Source organism: Monodelphis domestica, chromosome 1 (genome assembly GCF_027887165.1).
Source record: "Monodelphis domestica isolate mMonDom1 chromosome 1, mMonDom1.pri, whole genome shotgun sequence".
Classification (NCBI taxonomy): domain Eukaryota; kingdom Metazoa; phylum Chordata; class Mammalia; order Didelphimorphia; family Didelphidae; genus Monodelphis; species Monodelphis domestica.
The window spans coordinates 759,737,152-759,759,249 of record NC_077227.1 but is presented as its reverse complement, the minus strand read 5'-3'; the positions used below and the strand labels follow the sequence as shown (position 1 = coordinate 759,759,249).

At 49.9% G+C, this 22,098-nt stretch overlaps 1 protein-coding gene across 1 annotated transcript; it reads right to left on the bottom strand.

The window, feature by feature from the left end:
• Window positions 1–16,729: 16,729 nt before the first annotated feature.
• LOC100011319 (olfactory receptor 6B2-like) lies at window positions 16,730–21,868 on the bottom strand. The gene is made up of 2 exons (XM_056825052.1): window positions 21,839–21,868; window positions 16,730–19,551 (listed from the first exon to the last, which is right to left on the bottom strand). Exon 2 carries the CDS (start codon window positions 19,518–19,520, stop codon window positions 18,561–18,563), a length of 960 nt encoding a protein of 319 aa, XP_056681030.1. The 5' UTR covers window positions 19,521–19,551; window positions 21,839–21,868; the 3' UTR covers window positions 16,730–18,560.
• Window positions 21,869–22,098: the final 230 nt, after the last annotated feature.

The following is a 22,098-nucleotide window of genomic DNA, read 5'->3' as shown; positions in this document are numbered from 1 at the left end:
GGTTAGCTGGTTCAAAAAGGCCTTTTTCACTTTTACCTGAAACCAAAGTGCGGCCAGTTTTGTCCTTATAGCCCATTTCTCAATCTGTGGCTGGGCCTTGCCTGGTGAGACAGCCTCCCTATGGCTACCGGAACCTTGTCTTGCCTTCTCTTTTCATGGCCAGTTTCTCTGACCGTGGCAAAGGTTTTATCATGAATCTCATTGTGCCAATCACCAGACATCTCTGAGCTTATCAGAACAGAATGCAAATGTGAAGGTCCCCTTTGCTCATCTCTCTCCCCTTCTGAATCTGGGGCCGTTGACTTCTCTTTTCACCTTCCTGACCAACCCCATTCAGACAGGCTCGCTGTCTCCTTGCTCAACTGCTTCAGAGTTGTAGATTGATGTAGACATCGTGTTTTCATTCTCCTCGGGTGGTTTTTCTTCCCAGTGAGCGACCTGAAGATGAGAAGAGATGACAATGTAATCTTCAAGGGGTGGAGGTGGGGACCCATAAAAGACATTGTGTCAAGGAATTTTTATCCCCTCCCCCTCCTGAGTAGCCAGTCCATCAAACATTCCTGAGATAGCACAGTTGGGCCAGTCGATGTGTGGTACATCAATAAAGGTGAGAATCAGGGGAGAACTGAGAGGAGAACAGAGCAGGCAGGTGGGAGAGGGAAGGGGAGAAGAGACATGCAGGCTAGGCACCACGTGATCAGGTTACTTAGAGGAATAGTTGTCTACCCTTTCCAATAAACTATAAAATTTGTATCTGGGTGGAAATATTGTTTCCAATTCTTACAACATACAAAGGCTAGAAGTCTTGGGGGAGTGGGAAACATCACCTGAAGAAAGGCAAGGATGAAGTCAGCCCCTCTCCCCTGGGCTCTATGGGGCTAGTTTCTAGTGTTTCCCAATAGCTAGAAAATATACCAAAAGACCTGATGTTATTAACTATAATTGTATTAGAAGAATAGCAAAAGGCCAGATAAAGACAGTTGTAAAAGTTAAAATTAAATCTCAGTAATAAAAATATATTTAAGATATTAATTAATGATCATTAGAAATTAAGGAATAAAGAAGATACAAAATAAAGACCACATGTCTATGGCTGATCAGCCAGTTCAAACGCCTGCCTTACCACCACCAAGCTCGAGACAGGAAGTAAAGTGCTGGGACCCTTCATGTCCTTGCCTAATATCCCCTGTCTACAGGAAGTCAATGGGCTCCTGGGAAATGTAGTTCTTTTTTAGGGTAACAGATTTTCAATTATACACAATGGGCCAAAAAAGGATAGAGTTTTGATTGGATTCTGGGGCTCATAGAGAACCAAACTGAAAGAGAGAGGGGGAGAGAGCAGGCACTGACCCTCCTCCAGAAGGTCCATCTGAATATCCACAAACAGATGTCCAACAGTGCCCAAATCCAAGAGCTTTGAAGATAGGTTAGTCATTGTAACATACCAGGCATGTTAGCATTTGGGCAGTATGATTGTTGTATTAACATTGTACTACCAGACACATGGTCAGAACTCTGGATGTTAAAGGGACAGTCCGAGGCACTAGCAAAGGACGAGCAAATTCTTGGGTTGGGTGTGGAGACAGCCAGGCTGCCTCTGCTCAGAGGAAGGTCAGGAACATAGGGCAGTTTGAATCAGGGCGTTGAGGCTCCGATTTAATTTACAAAGCACGGGATGGATTAAACTCCACCTCTATGATCTTGTCATTGTCAATTGGACCATGTCATGACACGTACACATTCCTAAGATCTTCAATAAATACCGGGGGACAAGCGCGGATTCCTTCCTTTGGCCTTCGATGCCTCTCCCAAACTCCTCTCTTACCGACCCCTCTCTTACCCTTACTGACTCCTCTCTTGCTCTCTCTTAGCAGCTCTCTCACCAGGCCCTTTGGCCTTCACTGCCTCTCTCCTCTCTCCCTTACCCTCCTCTCGTCTTACCACTCTTGCTTCTCTGTGTCTCTTTCCTAGCGACCCCAGTACCTCCTATTGCGATAGGAGGCACCAGGGAGTTGACTCCCACCTTTCTTAGCGACTCTGTTGCCCCAGTGCCTTGGCACCAGGGACTGGTGACTCCCCTCAGTTTTCTAGCACCACAGTCGCCCCCGAAGCTTCCCATTGTTGTTCACTCTACTGTCTATAGGAGTACCAAGGGGTGGATACTCCCAGCCTGTCCTCTTGTTCCTCTTGCCTCCTTGGAGTTCGCGTCACTCCCCACGTGTTTCTACTTGTGTCTTTGAGTCATTATTATTCTCCCATCTCCTTAGCCCCCTCTTTCCACCTCAGGTTATTCCCACAGATAGATGTGATAGGACCCACGTGGGGGGTCGCTATACCTCCCATCTGGGTCTCTATACTCTAGTTCCATTGAGGCTTTCCCACAAATTTAGGGTTAGTGGTGGTTGTTTCAGAACTGCTCAGTAATGGACTTCCTATTGATATTGATTGAGATAGAAATCGAGGGTTTAAAGAAACCCAAGATTGTAGCATGCCAGGCATATTAGCATTTGGGAAGTATGATTCATGTATTGACATTGTACTACCGGACGCATGGTCAGAACTCTGAAGGGACAGTCCTAGGCACTAGTAAAGGAAGAGCAAATTCTTGGGCCGGCCGTGGAAGAATGAGACTCCCTGTCTGGGATTTCTAAAGTTTTTTCATTTATGTCAGTGGAATATTGTAATGGCTCTGCTGTTAATGCCATCCTTACAATATTCCACATGTTCCAATTCGTTTAGGAAAGTTTTTGTCCCTCTTTCTGATTTTGTCTTATCCTCTGACCTATCTGATCCCATTCTTTTACATCAACTACTCCCTTAGATGGAAAATTAGGATAAGCTCTCAAGATAGTCTTGATCAACGCTCTGAGCTTATTCTCTGAGATCTTAAGTCCTCTTTTCTGAATTAAAGATTTCAATAAGCGAATGTAACAGGTATAAGAAGATAGAGTTTGACCCATTTTCCTGAAAGGAAAAGCTTACCTCTCTGGTCAATGGCAGGTCCTGCTTTTCTGTCTGCAGTCTGGAAGAACCCCAACACTTTCTCCTCAGGTGATTCAGATCATGTGGGTGCTAAATATAGCCCCATGTCGGGCGCCAGGTATAGAGACCCAGATGGGAGGTATAGTGATCCCCCACGTGAGTCTAATAACAGCTGTCCATGGGAATAACCTGAGGTGGAAAGAGGGGGCTAAGGAAATGGGAGAATAATAATGACTCAAAGACAGAAGTAGAAACACGTGGGGAGTAACGTGAACTCCAAGAGGATAGGAGGAAGAAAAGGACAGGTGAGGAGTATCAACCCCTTGATACTCTTAGACAAGAGAATCTGCTTTGGGGGCGAGCATGTCACTATTGTGAATCTTAAAAAATTCTCAGACCCGACTTCATAAGATTTGGTTAAGACCATTCCCCATTTTAAACAATGAAGGAACTTAGATCAGGCTCTACTCCACCCCTACTTAAGCATGCTTTAGGGGAAGAAACTCCTTCCTGAACAATGAAAAATACTTAAACCCATATTTATAGTAAGGCAAAAGTTCTTAGGCCATGCCTATTTCTAGATCTAATACAAAGGGGTGCTAAGTACCTATGAAGGTCAGGCAACTTGTGAATTTACAAGGAGCAAAGAGGTGAGAAACTTACTCAGAGGTTTTTCAGGTATGAACTTAATCAAAAGTTTAAGTCTACTCAGGTGTGAATTAAGAATGGTCTGTGCTTTGGAAAAACGTCTACTGTGATTGGTAGATGTGAGAACTTAGGGGAGGTGACATAGGAGAAAATTCCCTTTAAAAGAAGGTCAAAAAGGAGGTCTTGAGAGATTCAGCTGGGAAAAGCTGAATTGGAGGGGGCAGCTGGTGTCTCTCTGACCACTAGAATCTTGCTTGGACAAATCTTGTGGTGAGTGGATAAAAGACTGACTGATCTCTCTCTTAGGGTTTTCAGCCTAGGCTGGCTCGTGCTGGCTTAGGCTGGTCTAGCCCTTTTTCTCATTATTTCCTTTCTCTCTCTCTCTCTCTTTCATTAATTTCTCATTTGTATGAATTAAAATCTCTATAAAACCCAGCTGACTTGGGCATATTTAATATTTGGAAATTTTCCCCTGGCGACCACCTTATATTTGATTTAAAACAAAACTCTGGCTTGAAACCCTATTTTCTGCGGTCACAATTTAAGCCAACCACTCTATTATCTGCCACAGTTTATGAATCCCACTATTTTAATCATCACACTATGAAAGAGTGGAGCCTCGGCTCCTGGTACCTCTATGGCAATAGCAGGTACTGGGGTGACCAAGTCACTCTGAAAGAGATATAGTGAAGCAAGAGAGTAAGTGGCGAGGAGGAAAGGAGAGAGGAAATGAAGGGTGAGAGAACTAGTCAGAGAGCTAGTAAGAGAGCCTTAGTAAGGGTAAAAGGTGTTAGTTAGTACGGGTGGAGTTTCACGCTTGTTCCCAGTATTTATTGAGGGTCTTAGGATCGGTTTTAACATTGGTCCAATTGACAATGACAAGATCAAAGAGGTGGAGTTTAATCCATCCTGCGCTTTGCAAATGAAGTCCCAGCAGCACTGATTCAAACCGCGCTATGTTGATGACCTTGCATGGCTGTCCCTTGCTAGTGCCTAGGACCGTCCCTTTAACATCCAGAGCTCTGACCATGTGTCCGGTAGGACAATGTCAATACGTGAATCATACTTCCCAGATGCTAATACGCCTGGCATGCTACAAAGATCAACACTGGGATCACTATCATCTGCAGGTCTTGGGGAAGGTAGAAGGCGCAAATGGCCCGTGGAAAGGGAATCTCAGAGTCTGCCTTCTTCTGAGAGCCTGATCATAATCCAATGAACAACGGAAGAGTCGCAATGGCTTTCAAGTCATAGAATGTTGCAATTGGGAAGAGCCAAGAGCACTAAGGGGGGGATTGGATCCAGCACCTTTTTACTGCTGGTAGTCAGGCAGGCAGTTGCCTCATAGCCTGAGCTGGGCCCTGGGTAACAGGTTTTGGCCCACAAACATTGCTGAGAGTAACGGTACTTGGAGGCAGCTGTAAAACCAAAAACTATTGGCTAAGTATGAAGGAAAAGGTCTAAGCAAAGGTAACGAAGGCTGGGATAGCATCCCCACGTCTAAGCTTTTACCCACTTCCCCCCAGTCTTCTCATCACTCCTTAATCTACGCTCATGCCCAGATCTAGTCTCAATATACCGTGCTAAATTATAATTCTCTTATTTATGATGAAGTTTATTGTCTCTGTTAGTTTCTCTCTGTTCTGAGTCAGTCTCTCCGCCAACTGCCAGCCCTTTCAGACCTAGTGTAACAGTTGACATTAGGGAGCCAAGCTGTGGCACGTAGAAATTAGTTTCTCTCTGAAAGGAGTATTATATTTTTAGAGTTTTATTAAAGGTTAAGAATATACAAGTAAGAGAAGCACGTGCTAGGGGGGCCGAGAGGCCCATTTTAACCTCACCTACATCATGAAAGAGCCCTCTGCTTGCAAGCAGAAACAGGAAAGAGCCTCCCAGTAGGCGGGGGAACTCTTTAAATAACAATTTGTGATCTCGCCCAGGTGAGAATTCAGTGCGATTACAAAGCATTCTGGGAAGTGAGCAAGGATTTCTGGGGACTGGAGTCCTGGGTTCAAGTCTCCATTTTTTACACTAGCTAGGCTTTTCAGGAAATCTAAGCAGCCTTCTGAGCCTACTCAGGCCTCAAAAATGGCTGCCTCTGACTCCAGCCACATAGAGGAAAAACAGTCTCTTTCTGTCTCAGATCTCTTTCAGCTTTAAATCAGTTCAGTTATTCACTCTCTCTGCCTACTGCCAGCACTTCCAGGCTGTGACAAGGAAATCACTTTAAAAGACTGATATATATTAATTTAAGGTCGCCAAGGAATTCAGCTATGTAATTCCTAAATGAAAACTCAAGTCAGCAGTCAACCTTTCATGGAGTTTAATTACAAACAGGAGGAAGAAAGGAATTAGAGATAGAGATAGAGAGGGAGAGGGAAAGGGGAGAGAAGGGAATAGGGCTTAAATACCCCTTCTGTTTAGGCTGGGCCAAAGGGCCCAAGCCCTTAGATAGCTGGGGCAAAGAAAGGAGATCAGTCCCTATTACTCACGTGACCAAAATGGAGAAACAGTCTCAGGGGCCTCCACCTTCAGCTTCCTTCAGAGCAAGCTTCTCAGAGCACCTCTCCAACCACTCAGAGCCAAAACTCTCCAACCAACCACCCTCAGTCCTCAGACTCCCCTATCTTTAAGGAAACCATCCAAGTTCCCTCCCCTCAGTTCTCACATCTACCAATCACTGTCCATCAATTTCCCTGTGCCAATGGAGGCTCTAGCTTAACCCAGGACCGCCCAGAGGTCTCTGGCTTTGCACATGTCTGTTGAAGGTCATATTCTCAAATAATTAAATCTTTGATCCTTTGCTGCAGCCCTTCCTAAATCCTGTTACCCCGAGCAGGGTGGAGATTGGAATAATTAAATTTTGATCTATGCTGCAGCCCTTCCTCAATCCTGTTAGGACTGAGTAGGGTGGAGATTGTAATTTCCAAGACCTGGTTCTGTCATTCCAAGTATCTCTATTGTATCAATTCTAAACTCAATCATGACTCAAAGAAATTCCTGTTCTATGCTTAAGCATAGGTCAAAGTCCTTTCCATTGTTCAGCAAAAGGTTTCTGTCCTAAAGTAATCTTAAGAAGGGAGGAGGAGGAACCTCCCATGCCAATGGGGTTCACATTCCAATAGACTATCAGTAAGAAATTTTCCAAGTATAAAATTTCCCAATGGTGAAATTTCCAACATTTATAAGTCTAAGGAATTTTAAGGTTTACAAGGCCTAGCTGGGCTTGTAGGCCTGCATAGGCCTCACGTCTTGGCCCTCTTAGCCACCACACAGAGGGAAAACAGTCTCTCTCTTTCTCTTTTCTGTTGATTTCCCCCACAAACTTATTCCAGAAACTAACGTGTTCTCCTCCTTCACCTGCCACTGGGGTTTTTCAGTGTTCCGGGGAACAGAAACACCAGCCTTCTTCTAGGAAAAAACGTCTAGGAGATCTTTGGCAGTTGCAAAAACCCAACTGACTCAGGCTACCTAGAATTCCAACAGGCTTTCCCTCCCAAGATCCTGTCTGGCCTTAAGGAAACCATACCCACTATTCTTTACCCTGTCCTTAGCTGCTAAAATCCCAATTACTCCAAATGGTCCTCATTAGCCCTAGGGTTTAATTAATCCTAATCAGACTAATTATGGGAAGGGTGATGTAAATGGGTTTGCTCAGACTTTACTAAATTATACTATGTCTTATCCTTGGTGGGCTTGAACAGAGAATGGTCAAGAGAGGCATTGCATGACCTGGAGCCAGGAAAATGGGTGTCCTGGAAGAAACGTCTCTCCAAATATGCCCTCGAAACAAGGCCAGTCCTAGGAACTGTCAGCAAGGTGTTCATTCACGGATCCATGTCTCTCAGGGACAAGCGGAACACTTGGTGGACAGTGGTCTAGAACAGACCCTTTGGACTCAGAATTAGCAAAAGAAGTCCGTTTCCCAGAAGCAGACTGTTTCATAAAGTAGATAGCTATGCCTAGAATTCCAGAGCAAGGATTGTTCTGTCTAAATGGACACTGAGAGGCATTCCATGCTCCTTTTTGCCTCCCCCCCCCCCCCCCCCGGTTATGCAGTTCTGCTTATTGTCCTTTTTCTCTTACAAGTTCCCCACCTTTTTAGAAGGGTACTTAGGACTTGGGTTTCAGTCAAAAATTGGAAGTTTACACCCAGGTCCTCCTTGTTCTAGTTCCTTATCAAATTGCTGGTCACACAATGTCTTAGTCTATGTATGGAAGCACCTGAGGTCCCCCCAAGATTCTGTGCTGCTCCTGAGATCCAGTTCCCCACTCCCCACCGTAGTTGTGGATACTTTTTTTTCCTTATTCACTAAGCTTATTTTTTTTTTAATAACAAATTTCCACATGAGTTTCCCAAAGTTCTATGATCCATGCTGGCTCCTTCCCTTCTTCCCTCCCCACTCCCAGAGCTGGCAAGCAATTCATTCTGGGTTTTATGTGGATTATCACACAAAACCTGTTTCCATATTATTCATTTTCTTAAGTGAATAATCTTATAAAACCCAAACCCCCAAACATATACCCAAATAAACAAGTGATAAATCATTTGCTTTCATATCTGCATTCCTGCACCCCCAGTTCTTCCTCTGGAGATGGAGAACATTCTGTGTCAGATGCCCCTCAATTGTTCTGGAGCGCTGTATTGCTCTTAGTAGCAGAGTGTCACATTTGGTCATTCCAGTTGTGGATACATTTGCTAAAGATTTCCTAACGTTCAGAGCAATCACTTCAGAAACTTTGAGGGGGAAGGATTGAGTTCTGGAAATGATTCCAACCCTCCATTCCTGCTTACAGATTTTGCTTAAGTTGCCTTCTTGTTCCTTCTCTGATGTATTGCAGTATGACTGACTGATTCCTGTTTCCTCCTTTTCCTTGAAGAGAATGCTTGGGTTTTATAGGATTTGTATCCCAAATTTTTTTTTCTTTTTAATTTAATTTTAAAATATTTTTCCATGGTTACATAACTCATGTTGTCTCCCCCTCCTCTTCCCTCCTCCCTCCCTCCCAAAGCTGACAAGCAATTCCACTGGGTTAAATGTGTATTATCACTAATGTCTATTTCCATATTGTTCATTTTGGTGAGAAAGTAATCTGTTAAAACCCAAACCCCAAATCACATGCCCAGCTAAACAAGTGATAAATCCTGTTTTCTTCTGCATTTCTTCTCCAACAATTCTTTCTCTAGATGTGGAGAACATTCATTCTCCCAAGTCCCTTGGATGGCAATGGATCATTGCATGGCTGCTAGTAGGGAAGTCAGTTACATTTGATTGTGCTACAATGTATCCATCTCTGTGTACATTGTTCTCCTGGTTCTGCTCCTCTCACTCTGTATCACTTCTTGGAGGTCGTCCCAGTTCACATGGAGTCCCTCCAGTTCATCATTCATTACAGCACGATAGTATTCCATCACCAACAGATACCACAGTTTGTTCAGCCATTCCCCAACCGAGGGACCCCCCCCCCCCAGTTTCTAATTTCATACCATCACAAAAAGCTCAGCTAGAAATATTTGTGTGCAAACAGGTCCCCTCCCATTTGTTTTTATCTCTTTGGGCTCCAAGCCTAGTAGTGGTACTGCTGGCTCCAAGGGCAGGCAGGCTCTTAAGCCCTTCATATCCCAGACACTCCGGCCCCCTCACTGCCTGACTTCTTTGCACTAACCCCTTTGGCTGCCCCAGACATTGAGCTATCCAGATTTGATGAAACTTCTCAGGAAGGGCTCGGATTGGGGGGAAATGTCTGCTCCAAGGTGAGGCGGTCTCTGAGCCTGAGCAAACAGGCCTCCATCTGAGGGGACAGGAAGGATTCCAGTCAGAGAACCATCTTGGAAAGGCCCTGCTTACCCGGACACTTCTGCTAAGACTAACCACTAAGAAAGGCATTTTCCCACAGGCACAGACTTGCCCGTTAGCCACTCCAGGGACCCACATGCCCATCTGCCCCCTGATCGAGCCCCCAGGCCGCTCCAGTCCAGGAGAAAGCGCCAGTCGCCCAGCCCAGCTTCTTTGGGGGACCGACAACCAGATTTCTTTTCCTTTTTGACCCTGAATCTTGTGGACAGGCAAGACAAGATTTTCCCTCTCTGCAGGCCTCCAGAGTGGAGGCAGATGAGTCATTCTGGGGGACCTGGAGCTCCCCAGGGCGCCCCACCCCCAGCAGGAGAGGCTGCGGGAGAGCTTCAGGGTGAAGCCGAGGCTCGTGACAGGCTCCCCTGGAGGCAGATTCTGGCCTTTCAGGACCCTCCAGATAGCAAAGTCTGCGGGTTTAGAGGCTCCTCAGCTCTCCACGGTAGAAAGGAGTGGCTGCTTCTCAGCCTGGCTGGGCTGCAGGAGGCTGGGAGCTCCCCGGCACTCCGCCCCCCCAGGGAATGCTGTCCCCTATCCCAGGCCCCTCCTCGTGCTAAGTGGTCCAATGGATAGCTCTCCAGTCCTGGGTTCAAGGCAGGCTTCAGACACACGTAGCTGTGTGGCCCTGGGCGAGTCACAGAAAAGAAGATGGCCGCCTTCCTGTCCATCACCCTGCCTGTCTGTCCCCAGAGAGCCCCCGGGGGAGGGCGGGCCATGGGCGTAAGGGAGGGCTCTGGGCCAGGAGCCCGAATGTCCTGGTTCCTCCTAGGCCACCCAAGGGCAGCGTTTGAGGAACAGTCGGGAGACTCTCTTTTCTGTCAGTATCTGCCTAATGAAACCCAAACCTGCAAGTCCTGCCTACGGCCAGGGAGTATCCAGGAAGAGGGAGGCCCTTCCCCCTGGGGCGGATCTCTTCCAGGCCAAGCTTTAGACCCCCCCAGCCGATGCCCCAGGCCTGGAGGGGGCTGCATGTTCCGGCCCAAATTCACCCGGGAGCTCACAGACCTCCACAGTCCCTTGGAGCTCCTGCCTGGAGTCAGGAAGACCTGAGTTCAAATGCTGCCTCGGACGTGTCCTGCCCGTGTGACCCTGCCCGAGAAACCCCCGAACAGTTCCAGTGCTCGCCTCCAAGTTCAGAACCCCGATTGCCCGGTCTGCCTCCGGTAACCCCGAGGGGCAGGGAAGGACTCCCCACTCCCTCCGCAGGCAGCCTGGAAAGGCCCGAAGGAACGAAGAGTATCGTCAAACTCGAGAAACTGAGTCAGGCAACACTAGCTAGCTCCCTGCCGCTCCGAGGGGTCTCGGAGCTTCCTCGAGCCCCTGGGCGGGCCATGACGGGCGGTGCTGCCAGGGAGTCGCGCTCCTCGCCCTCTCCCTCTCCCTCTCCCCGTTCCCTGAGGATGCGCAGCTCTGAGCCGGGGGAGGCTCCTCCGGGAGCACCAAGTCACCCACTCTGGCTCTGCCCCGCCCCCTCGGTGGGGAGCCAATGAGAGCTTCCCCAGTAGGCTCCAGGCCGGAGAACAGTAAAAGAGCTTCTTAGGAAGCAAACCTGGAAGGCGGCTGGCCGCCCGCTGGAGGTCCCCAGCCTGTCCCTGACAGCTGCCCGCCCGCATTTCAGCTCTGGGGACGGGACCCTGCCGATAGCCTGCCCCGAAGCAGCAGAGGGACTTGCCTAGCCAATGGCTCGGTGCGGGACAGACAGGTGGTGGGGAACACCACGGGGCTGTTGGCTTATTCATTGCCGCTGGCTGGATTTGAACTCAAGTCTTGCTCACTCCAGGCCCAGTGCTCTATCTACTGGCTGCCAATCAGCATTTGCAGAAGCGCCTAGAGGGGATGGGCAGCCAGGTGACTCAGTGGAAACAGTGCCAGGCCAGGAGTCAGAAAGAGACACTTCCTAGCTGAGTGTCCCTGGACAAGCCACTTCACCTTGCTTGCCTCCATTTCCTTATCTGTAAAGTGAGCTGGAGAAGGAAAGAGCCAAGCACTCCAGTGTCTTGACCAAGAAAAGCCAGATGAGGCCACAAAGTCCGAAGGGACTGAGCAATGAGCAGTGTGGACAGGAGCCCATCACCTGCGGCCTCCTAAATAGCAGCCCTTGTCTACACCTCTCTGGGCAGGTCCCTCGGTTCCTCTGTCATGGGCATTGTACCCCCCAGAAACTCAAACTACTATCAGGAACATTCCTTTGCTCCTTCACACCCTCTGACTCCCACCCCAAACCTCTGACCCGGAGAGGATATCCTCCTTTGGGGTCCCATTGATCCAAATCCTGAGAACCACCCCCAGCCTCCAGGGAAAACTCCTCCCCAACCCCTGGCTCGGGAGTCAAGTGCTCATTGAATAGAAAAACCCCAGAACTGAGGCATTGGGGAGCAGCTCCCAGGCTGCTCCTCTCATGCTGTCTGGCTTGCCAAAATTCAACATTCCTAATACAGCTCTCTTTCCTTTTAAGGTAAGTTTGGAGGCTTGCATTCTTGCAGAAGGTTTCCTTCCCGAACCCCAGGGGTGCACCTCTGCACCCCCACGGCTGGAGCCTTCCCCTCCTTAGAGTCAATTCTGTGGAGGGGATGAAGTGACTCGCCCAGGGCCGCAGGGCCACGAGTGCCTGGTTAGGGTCCGAGTTGCAGACCACCCAAGGAGCACACGAAGACAATGCAATCCAAGCAAGGGAGAGCCTTTATGCCAGGGGAGCTCAGCAAAGCAGGTCCGTCCTCCCAGAGTTGGGACCCTACATATATGCCTCACAATATTACCTAACCCGGATGATTGCTTAAACCCGGGAGCACTTTATGCACTTTGCAACGTCCTGAAACCCCTGCGGTCAGCTATCTGCTGAGATGTTTGACTGGGCCGCAGAGCTGGAGGCCGTGCTTATCAGACGGTTGGAGGTCCTGGGCCCTTTTGCCTTTACTCCAGCCTGGCAGAGTTGGGTAGGACAGGCTGAGCGGCAATATCGCCCCCAGCTTAGAGGAGGAAGGGCAATTCAGAGGGAAGGGACTTGTACAAGGTCACCCAGCCAGTTAGGGCCAAAGGCAACCAGCCCTGGCTCCCCTCTCGGTATCTTGCGGCTGGGGCCAGGGATTGGAGGGAAGCTCACTGTAGGGGCCTGGGGTGGCTCCGGGAGGTCCTGGGTTCACAGCTGGCCTCAGGCTCGGAAGGGGCCCCGAGCCGGCTGGGGCCAAGGACAGCCTCGGGAGGTCAGAGGGTTCCAGGCAAGACCAGGGAGGATCCAGAGCCGAACAGAGATTGCCCTGAGCGCCAGCAAAGGGCGGGCCTGGAGACTGGTGAGGGGAAGGGGACACTGGGGCTACCTGGGGGGGGGGGGGTCCTAAGGCTCCCCCTTTCCCCGGGACAGAGGCCTGCTGGGAGCTCTGAGCCCCCTCCGACTTGCAGACTCAGGCAGGCCCCCCAGAGGCGGGTCCCGGCAATACCGAGGGGCGTCTCGGATGGCACCAGGAGAGAACCAGCGGAAGGGAAGCTTCAGGGAGAGCCCATCCGCCCAGCAGGAAGCCCGGGAGAACTGGGCGCCCCAACCCACGAGGCTGGCTGGAGCCGGGAAGTTAGGGTTCCGGAGCGTCCCAGGGTCCCTGCGGCCTGCGTCCTCACTGCTGCGGCTTCTCACCAGGCGTTGCCTCCAGCCTTCCCTCTTTCCAGGCATCTCCCGCTGGAGGAGGAGGAAGGAGCTGTCCAGCCCCCTGTGGGGCTCACTGGCAGGGAGGGAGCCGCCACACTGGCCATTGCCCTGGAGCAGCACAGAGGAAGGAGGAGCCCTGGGGAGGGGGGGAGAAGGCTCAGGAACCCGCCAGCCCCATTCAGGGCAGGATCTGGCCCGGGTGGGGGAAGCAGCTGGGACCCAGCCCTTCCTTCCTCCCCTCTCCTGGAACCTGTTCTCCCACCTCATGGACACCCCCTTCGGGGCCGCGCGGGTCCCAAGAGAGGCTGATTCCGTTTGTCCTTCCTGGGGTCCCCGGGCCTACCAGGGTTGGAGGTGGAGAAGTCCTGAGCAGCCAAGCCCAGAGTATGAGCGGTGGTAAGGGGGTACGTGGGTCTGGTTCTGTCCTAATCTAATACAGCTACTGTAAATATTAAGGCCAATATTCAGTAGTCCAAGTACAACATAATGACACAGGTACACCAAAGGGAAAAGGGAATTGTGGGAAATGTATTCCGGGGCACAACATTCTAATACATACACTATGAAGGGGCTCCACTGGGAGAATAGCTCTCCCCCCAGGCCTGGAGCCAAAGGCAGGAAGGTCCCTCGCCTCTCCCACCTTCTAGACAGAGGGCACCCAGGAAGCCGCTGCTCCCCACACCATGGTTCAGGGCACTGAGGGCCAAGGTAGGCGCCAGGTTATCAAGGTGAAGAATCACGGGAAATCAGAGAAGGGAGATGGGGTCAGAATGGAGAGGGTCAGAGAGAGCACAGTGTACCCTAAAGGACATGGAGAGGTTAGTTATCATTCCTGCGCTTATTCTGATTAGCATACAGTCCTTGCAATGACCAGAGGACAGGGACCGGGCATGGAGTCAGGAAGACTTATCTTCCCGGGTTTCAATCTGGCCTCAGATGCTTTCTAGCAGGGTGACCCTGGCCAAGTCACTTCACCCTACTGGCCTCAGTTTCCTCATCTGTCAAATGTGTTGGAGGAAGAAACTGCCGATCACTGCAGTCAAACAGGACTGAAAGGGCTAAAAGAATCCCCAGGCCTCCAGAAGAGCCATGGCTTCCTTCCCTGACCTTCCCTGCTATAAGGATGATATTAGAAAAGAAGTATTGTTTTATTAGTTTAGATATAAGTAAAGTTGCTGCTTGAGAAAAGAACTAGAGTTTGAAACAGAGCTGAGAGAGCTGTTGATTTCAGATGTTGACAGTTATAACCAGTTTTCTGTGTCAGTTACTCTCTCTGGCAGTTGGGAGTTTGGTCTCTGGCAATTGGCAGAGACACACTCAGAGACTCTCAGGGCTGGAGAAGGGAACATCTTTGCCTCTCTCTCTGTCTGAGGGAAAGACCTGAAGCTCAGTGTTTTCCTTTCCCAACTTGGGAAAGACAATTGAATATCTATTGTGGTTTTTATAGATTGTTTAACTCAGAGAAGACCAAAGAAAAACCTAGTCTTTGGTTTGGACTCTGAGTCTGTTAAGGCTCAGAATCCCAACTTGATTCTTGTTGAGACCTAACCAGCTAGCCTTTGCTATTTTATAATTTGAAGGTGAAGTTAAGATTTATAAGGAGAATAGTGGTAGTTTTTATTTAGATAGTATAAATTTGGGTTAGTCAGATCAGGGAGGATTAGTGTAGCCTGTGAAACACAGGAGAAGCGGTTCCTTATGGAACCAGGGAGTTTATTTGGGTGGATTTAGAATCCCTTAGAATTAGAAATCCTTCTTTATCCTTATATATTTCAATAAATATTTTATTTTTATAATAAGAGTTTCTTTAGTGTCCTTGTGCCTGGCCCTGAAGGGAAGTTTACATTTGAGCTTCACTTCTTCACTGAAGATACTTTTGATTACCTCTATCAAAAGTACCTGAACAGTTCTGAACAGTTTTGGTATAGTTTTACAATATAATTTTATGTAGCTGGTCATTATCATTTTAATTTTTACATTTTGGTGACCTAAATAGGACAAAGAACCTAATTGTCTTATTTTAAAGGTCAAACTGTCAACTTGGATAGTTGGAACTATTGTCTCAGCAAGAGGTCTGTGGAAGCAGCCAGAGTTGATAGTTTCACCGTGAGCTGTGGTAACAGTGAGCTGAACGCTATAAAACTCATCTCTCAGTCAACTTGATACAAAGACTCTGTACTCTCAGGAAACCTGGTGAATAGCTACATAAAATCACCATGGGATTTTCTCTATTAGATATGACTTCTATCATTTTCACTATTGTACCAGAATTTATACAAAATGTACTTGCCTATGACTTTCTAATGCCAGTACTCTCACTGACACTCCTACGACTAATCTCTTATGTCCCTGTGCTGCTATTGTTTAGTATGTGCTTTTACATGATGATCAAATCTTTGGCAGTTGTGTTTAAACATTTAAAAGCAAGCATCAAGCAAGCTACTACAAAGAGTGATTTAATGTTAAAAGCGAACTATCTAGAGATTAAACTAGATAGGACAAAAACTCAATATGAGGAATTACTCAAGGCTAAAGAGACAATGGCAGAAACTAAAGAACATGATGCAACTAAATTAGAGGGTGCCACTAAATCAGATAATCCAACTAAATTAGAAATGGAAACTGAAGCATTATAAAGCAAACCAGCTCATATGTTCCCTCTAAAGGAGGTACACATAGCGTCCCCAGGGCATGATATAGTGAATCTTGTGTGCCACAAAATGTTTACACAAGCTGATATAGACAGTTTTAAGAAAAATACTCCATCATATGAAGAAGAGCCCGTGGCAGTTGCAAAGCAGTTTAAGTGCTCAGTTAAACTTTACAAATCCTTCTTATTTGGACTTTGACATCCTTATGGATGAATTATTAAGAAAAAGGGAGAAAAAAAAAAGATTATACAGGACACTAATAACCCCTGAATTGCTGATTGGACAACTCATGATCCTGATTGGGAATATAACTCTTTTGTGGGGTACAGAGACTTAACTACAGCCAGAGAGGCAATATTTGAAACTATGAGGCAAAATTCCAGATGCCCAGGAACCTGGTCTAAATTTGAAAGCCTAAAGCAGGAAGTGAGAGAGACTCCTTCCACTTTCCTTGAAAGAATTGACTGTGCAGAAAAATGGATTGGGTTGGATACTTTAACAGACGAAAACGTAAATCACATTCGCAGGCAGTTTGTAAAAAATGCATACCCTGTGGTCTGAAATTATTTTTGGAGTAACTGTCCAAATTGGTTTGACATGGGTCTTAATGAAATTAGGAGAACTGCTATGTTTTCCAAGATGAGAAAGGTAGGCAATCAGAAGAGAAAAACGATATAATTGATAACTTAACCAAAGAAATCAGAGTTTAAACAAAAACTGAAATCCAATGAAGTACAGGAAAAAACAGTAACTGCACTAAGAACTTATAGACAACCCAGAAATAACTACAACCCCAGAAAATACAGATAAACCCCAAGATGTTTTCTTTGTAACAAACCTGGTCATCTCATGAGAGAGTACAGATTTAGGGGACAATTCTTTGGACAAAGTTTCAGGGGAAACTGAGGCAATAGATTTAATTGCTTTAATGGATTCAGGCAAAATGGATGTAGAAATTATAGGTTTAATAATGCATTTATTAATACATTCCACTATAGGAGAGCAAATTATTTTGATACTGGATGCTATCATACTTCACAACAAGCCACAGACCTGAATACCATGCAAGAATATATCAAAGCAGGGACTTGTCCAAAATATTCCCAAGTGGCTGGTGGTAATCCCCAAAAACTCGAAATGCAAAAAGGTGCAACTTCATTTTAAAGGTGTGCCAAGGTCTGAGCAGTTATGTATATGGAGAAAATGAAAAGGACAGAGATTTTAAAAACATGGCAAATTAGTGCAGAAATCAATGAAGAATTAGAGAATGAGGAACAGGAACAAGTGTTGAGTTTTCCTGATCCCAGTGTGTTAGCTCCTGTGATACCCGCCGGATCTCCAGAAAATAGCACAAAACCCCATGTAACCCTAAAAATAGGAACACAAGTTTATGATTGTCTCTTAGACACAGGTGCTACCAAATCTGTGTTGCAGAAATCCCTTGAAGAGTGCAAAGTAGTAGGTTTAGTGGAAGTTGTGGGTATGACAGGCATCTATTAGATTACGCACTCCATAGAATAAAACCTGGGGATTCCGTTTACATAAAAAACTTTAAGTTTATTGTAGAAAGAATCATGGATGCATTGCTCTCATGTGAAAAAAGCAACAGCGGCAGAAGAAGAGATTACTTCCGACAACATGGCTGCAGTCAAAAAGATATCAGAAGAAATTATTCAAGAAGAAGAAGAATGAAATGGAGACAGCGATCAAGATCAAGACAAAGGAGAAGACAACATCGAAGAAAAATAGATGACAGCAAAAAGGACAACTGAACTGTAACAAAGACATTGAAAAACAAATCGACAGAGAAGAGAAACACAGACTGATTATGGACGTGAACTGCAAGATTCTTTTTGTGCCATTCTAACATTACACACTTTCACTAAAGTTGCAAACACTACATAGTAACAACACGAAGGCAGAAGACAGTAGCAGAAGAGATGACTTTAGAAATTTAGTAAGTTCACTACAAAATAACACACATATAGGACACATTTCTCACATACTCTGCAACATCATAACCAGGAGATGAGTATCCATAGAAATAAATAGATAATTCACCTTGGGAAAATAATAATAATTGTACACATTAAAATAATAAGATCCTTGGCCTCAGACACTTCCCAGCTGTGTGACCCTGGGCAAGTCACTTGACCCCCATTGCCTAGCCCTTACCACTCTTCTGCCTTGGAGCCAATACACAGGATTGACTCCAAGATGGAAGGTAAGGGTTTAAAAAAAAAGAAGTATCTAAACAGTTTTGAAAAGTTTTGGTATAGTTTTACAATATAATTTTATGTAGCTGGTCATTATCATTTTTATTTTTATACTGCTAAGCTCAAGCAATCAGGGTGGGTTACCCACCCACTCACCTTTAAATCCCAACCCTGGCTGCCTCTTCCTGACTCCCTCCAGGGTTTTCTCAGCAAAGATATTGCAAGGCTTGGCCATTTCCTCCTCCAGCTCATTTGGCAGATGAGACCAAGGCCAAGAAGGTGAAGTGACTCGTCCAGGTGCCTACATGCTTGGGTGTATCTAGAACGAAAGCTTTGTTCAGGGGTTTGCTGGCTAGATGGCCCAAGCCCCATGCTCTGGGATTGCCCCCCAGAAGTATGACAAGAGAGAAGGAAAGCAAAGCTGACAATGACCACCTATGGTGGAGGAGAGGGTGGACCAAAAACCTGAACCTGAATCCGTCCCTGGGCCTGTCTCACTTCTGTCCAGTGCCACCAGGCCCTTGCAAGTTCGCTAGTGTGGCCAAGCATCCCAGGTCCCCTGCTGTAAATATTGCTAAGAGAGGACAGTGGGCTCTTCCCCTGGAGCCTGACCCAGGCCCAGGCTCCTCCTCAGGCTGCCTTTAAACTCTTTGTTTCTCAGGCAGTAAATGAGAGGGTTCACAATTGGAGTGAGGACCGTGTAGACGGCCGAAATCAGCTTGTTGGAGCTCCGGGAGTCGATGGCCTGGGGACGGACATACATGAAGATCATGGCCGTGTAGAAGATGACCACCACCGTGAGGTGGGAGGCACAGGTGGAGAAGGCTTTCCAGCGACCTGTGGAGGACGGGATCCGCAGGACAGCAGAGCAGATGTGTCCATAGGAGAGCACCGTGGAAATGAGCGGGAACACCAGGATGATGAAAGCCAAAATGAAGTCCACCAGCTCAGCCCTGGAGAAGTCCGTGCAGGCCAGCTTGAGGATGGGGGAGATGTCACAGAAAAAGTGGTTCATGACGTTCGAGCCACAGAACGTGGCACTAGAGATGAAGTAGACTTTGATCATGGAGACGGTGAAGCCGCTGGCATAGGAGAAGGCCACCAGCCGCACACAGAGGCCCGTGGTCATGAGGATGGAGTAGCGCAAGGGCTGGCTGATGGCCACGTAGCGGTCATAGGCCATGGAGGCCAGGAGGACACACTCAGTGCAGACCAGAGAGCTGAAGAAGTAAAGCTGGGTCATGCAGCCTGCAAAGGAGATCCTCTTCCGTCCAAGGAGGAGGCCGTCCAGCATCTTGGGAAGGATGTCCGACACGTACCAGACCTCCAGGAAGGACAGGCTCGCCAAAAAGTAGTACATGGGCTTGTGGAGGGCCCGGCTGGCCCACACCACCAGGATGATGCTGCTGTTCTCCGCCAGGACAAAGAGATAAGCTAGGAGGAAGAGGACGAAGAGCAGGGCCTGCAGCCATGGGGCTGTGGGGAAGCCCACAAGGATGAACTCACTGATGATAGTCACGTTCTCTCCCCTCATTCTGTGCTGTGGCTGCTCTGCAAAACACCACCTCAGGCAGGGTGGGACAGAGGGGGGAGATGCTCAGGGCAGAAGAGGAGGGAGAAACCCTCCCAGGGAGCTCTGGCCATTCCCCAGTGTAGACAAGGTTTGGCAGCTCCCCTCTTAGAAGGGTTGGGGGACAGTGAGAAGTCAGGTGGTCAACCCAAGGTCTCACATCTAGGCTGAGCAGAGGAGAGGCTCAAACTGGATTTTTCCACCTAGAAGACCCACTTTCCCCAACTCCACTGCCTCTCCCTGACCCTGGGGCCAAAGACCTAGTCAGGAAGCACCACTCCCTCCCTCCCTCCCTCCCTCCCTCCCTCCCTCCCTCTCCAGTTTGTCTCTTCTCTCTCTCCACCTCAGGAGGAAGGGGTGGGGGAGGTGGATGCAGATCGGGATTTTCCTCTTCAATTCATTCCGGTTTGGTTTTTGGGTCTTACCAAAATGCAAAAAAAACAAAGAGACAGAGGGAGATGGAGAGGCAGAGAGACAGAGAGACGGAGAGACGGAGAGATGGGGAGACAGAGAGACGGAGAGGCAGAGAGACGGAGAGATGGGGAGACAGAGAGACGGAGAGATGGGGAGACAGAGAGACGGAGAGGCAGAGAGACGGAGAGGCAGAGAGACAGAGAGATGGAGAAGCAGAGAGACAGAGAGACGGAGAGATGGGGAGGCAGAGACGGGGAGACAGAGAGACGGACAGGCAGAGAGACAGAGAAATGGAGAGACAGAGAGACGGAGAGATGGAGAGACAGAGAGACCGAGAGGCAGAGAGACGGAGAGATGGAGAAGCAGAGAGAGAGAGAGAGACAGAGAGATGGGGAGATGGGGAGGCAGAGACGGGGAGACAGAGACGGACAGGCAGAGACAGAGAGATGGAGAGAAACAGAGACAGAGACAAAGAGAAACAGAGACAGGCAGACAGAGACGGGGAGGGGGAAGAAGGAGAGAGGCAGAGCCAAGGGGGATCCCTACGGTTCCTCCTCGGAGCGGTCCTTACTTGCTGTGACCCCCGGCCTGTCACCTGTCCTCCCAGAGCCTCAGCTTTCCCAGCTGGGAAGGGGGATCCGGTCCACTCCGAAGCAGCTGGGTGGCTCAGTGGTGGAGCCCTGGGCCTGGGTTCTCGGAAGGACGCTCCTCCCAAGCTGCTATTCCGGTGGCCCGCGGCATTCTATGCTCTTCTCTCGGCTATACTGCCAGCCCCCCCCCCCCCCCCCCGCGGAAGTGGGGCTTCGCGGGTCACCTGGGGAGGGAGCCGGGAGTCATCGGGGCTCCCCGGGGCATCTCCCCCCAACTGAGCCCCTCTGGCTCTCAGACCGCCTCCAGCCCTCCTCCCGGCTCCCCCGGAATGAAGGGGGGCGGGGGGGGGGGTTCGCTTCACCCCCTTCCCTGCCGGGTGAGCCCGCGGCCCAGCCCTCGCCGCTCTTCTGCCTCGAGCCAATCTGCAGGGCCCATTGTAGGCTGGAGGGCGATGGCTCTGCGGCGGGAGGCGCCCGAGCTCGTGCCCGTCCGCCCCGGCCCTTCATCGCCTTCGCCGCCCTCGTGCTCAGAGCCCTCCGCGCCCAGCCGGGATAAATGAGGGCGCAGGGCCCGCCGGGAGGCTCCTCCCCGCCCCGGGCGGTCCGCTAGTTCATTTGCGCCCCTCCCTCCCCCCTCCCCCCCCCCCCCCCCCCCCGGCCTCCCAGTCTGGGCTAGGGGCGAGCGGAGGAGATCCCAAAGCGCGGCTTGCTCAGCTCCATCTCCCCCGGCCGCCCTCCTCGGCTCCCCACGCGGCGCCGCCCTCCCACCCACGACCCGGAGGCCACGCGCCGTGGGCAGCTCGGGGAGAAGCTCCACTTCTCGAGCTGCTCCCCTCCCGCCGCGCCTCCTGTTGGGCCCGCACCGCAGGCTCCCCGCTCCGGGAGCTCCGCCAGGGCTGCCTCGGCGGCGATCGCCACGACCGGGAAAGAGTCCGCAGGCCCGCCTGGGGAGGGGCCGCTCCTCCCCCGGAAGGCCGAGATGGCCGGCAGGCAGGGGGAGCGGGGCCGGAGCAGAGCCCTCGCAGTCCGGGCGCGGGGCTTCCGCAGCCGAGGGAGGGAGGGAGCCTGGGCGCCGCCCCTCCCTCTGGGTCTACGAGGCCGAGGCCCGCCAGCGGCCCCGTGCGAGCCCCCAGAGCCCGGCTGGCTCCCTCCTCGGCTTCTCCGGCCAGCCTTCCCCTCCCGGGCCCCGGCGGACGGGCAGCCGCGGGGAGGGAGGGCCCGCCGGAGCCCCAGAGCCTTGGCCCAGCCCGCCCGGCCTCTCTGCGTCCGGAGCCTCACCTGCCGCCTCAGGGTCAGCCTGGGAGGGCCGGAAGCCTGGCCTCGGGGGCTGCGCCAGGCCTTTTGGCTCCTCCGGACTCCTGGGTCCGCCCACAGGGGGCCACCCCACGGGGCCAATTAGAGCCGGGGCCCCCGGCGAGCTGGACCTGCTGCCGGGAGGTGGGCCAAGCGGGGCCGGAGGGAGCCAGACCCAGGGCGGGCTCTGAAAGGGGCCTCAGGAGGGCTGTGAAGGGCCTGAAGTGAGTGGGAGGAGCTGGAAA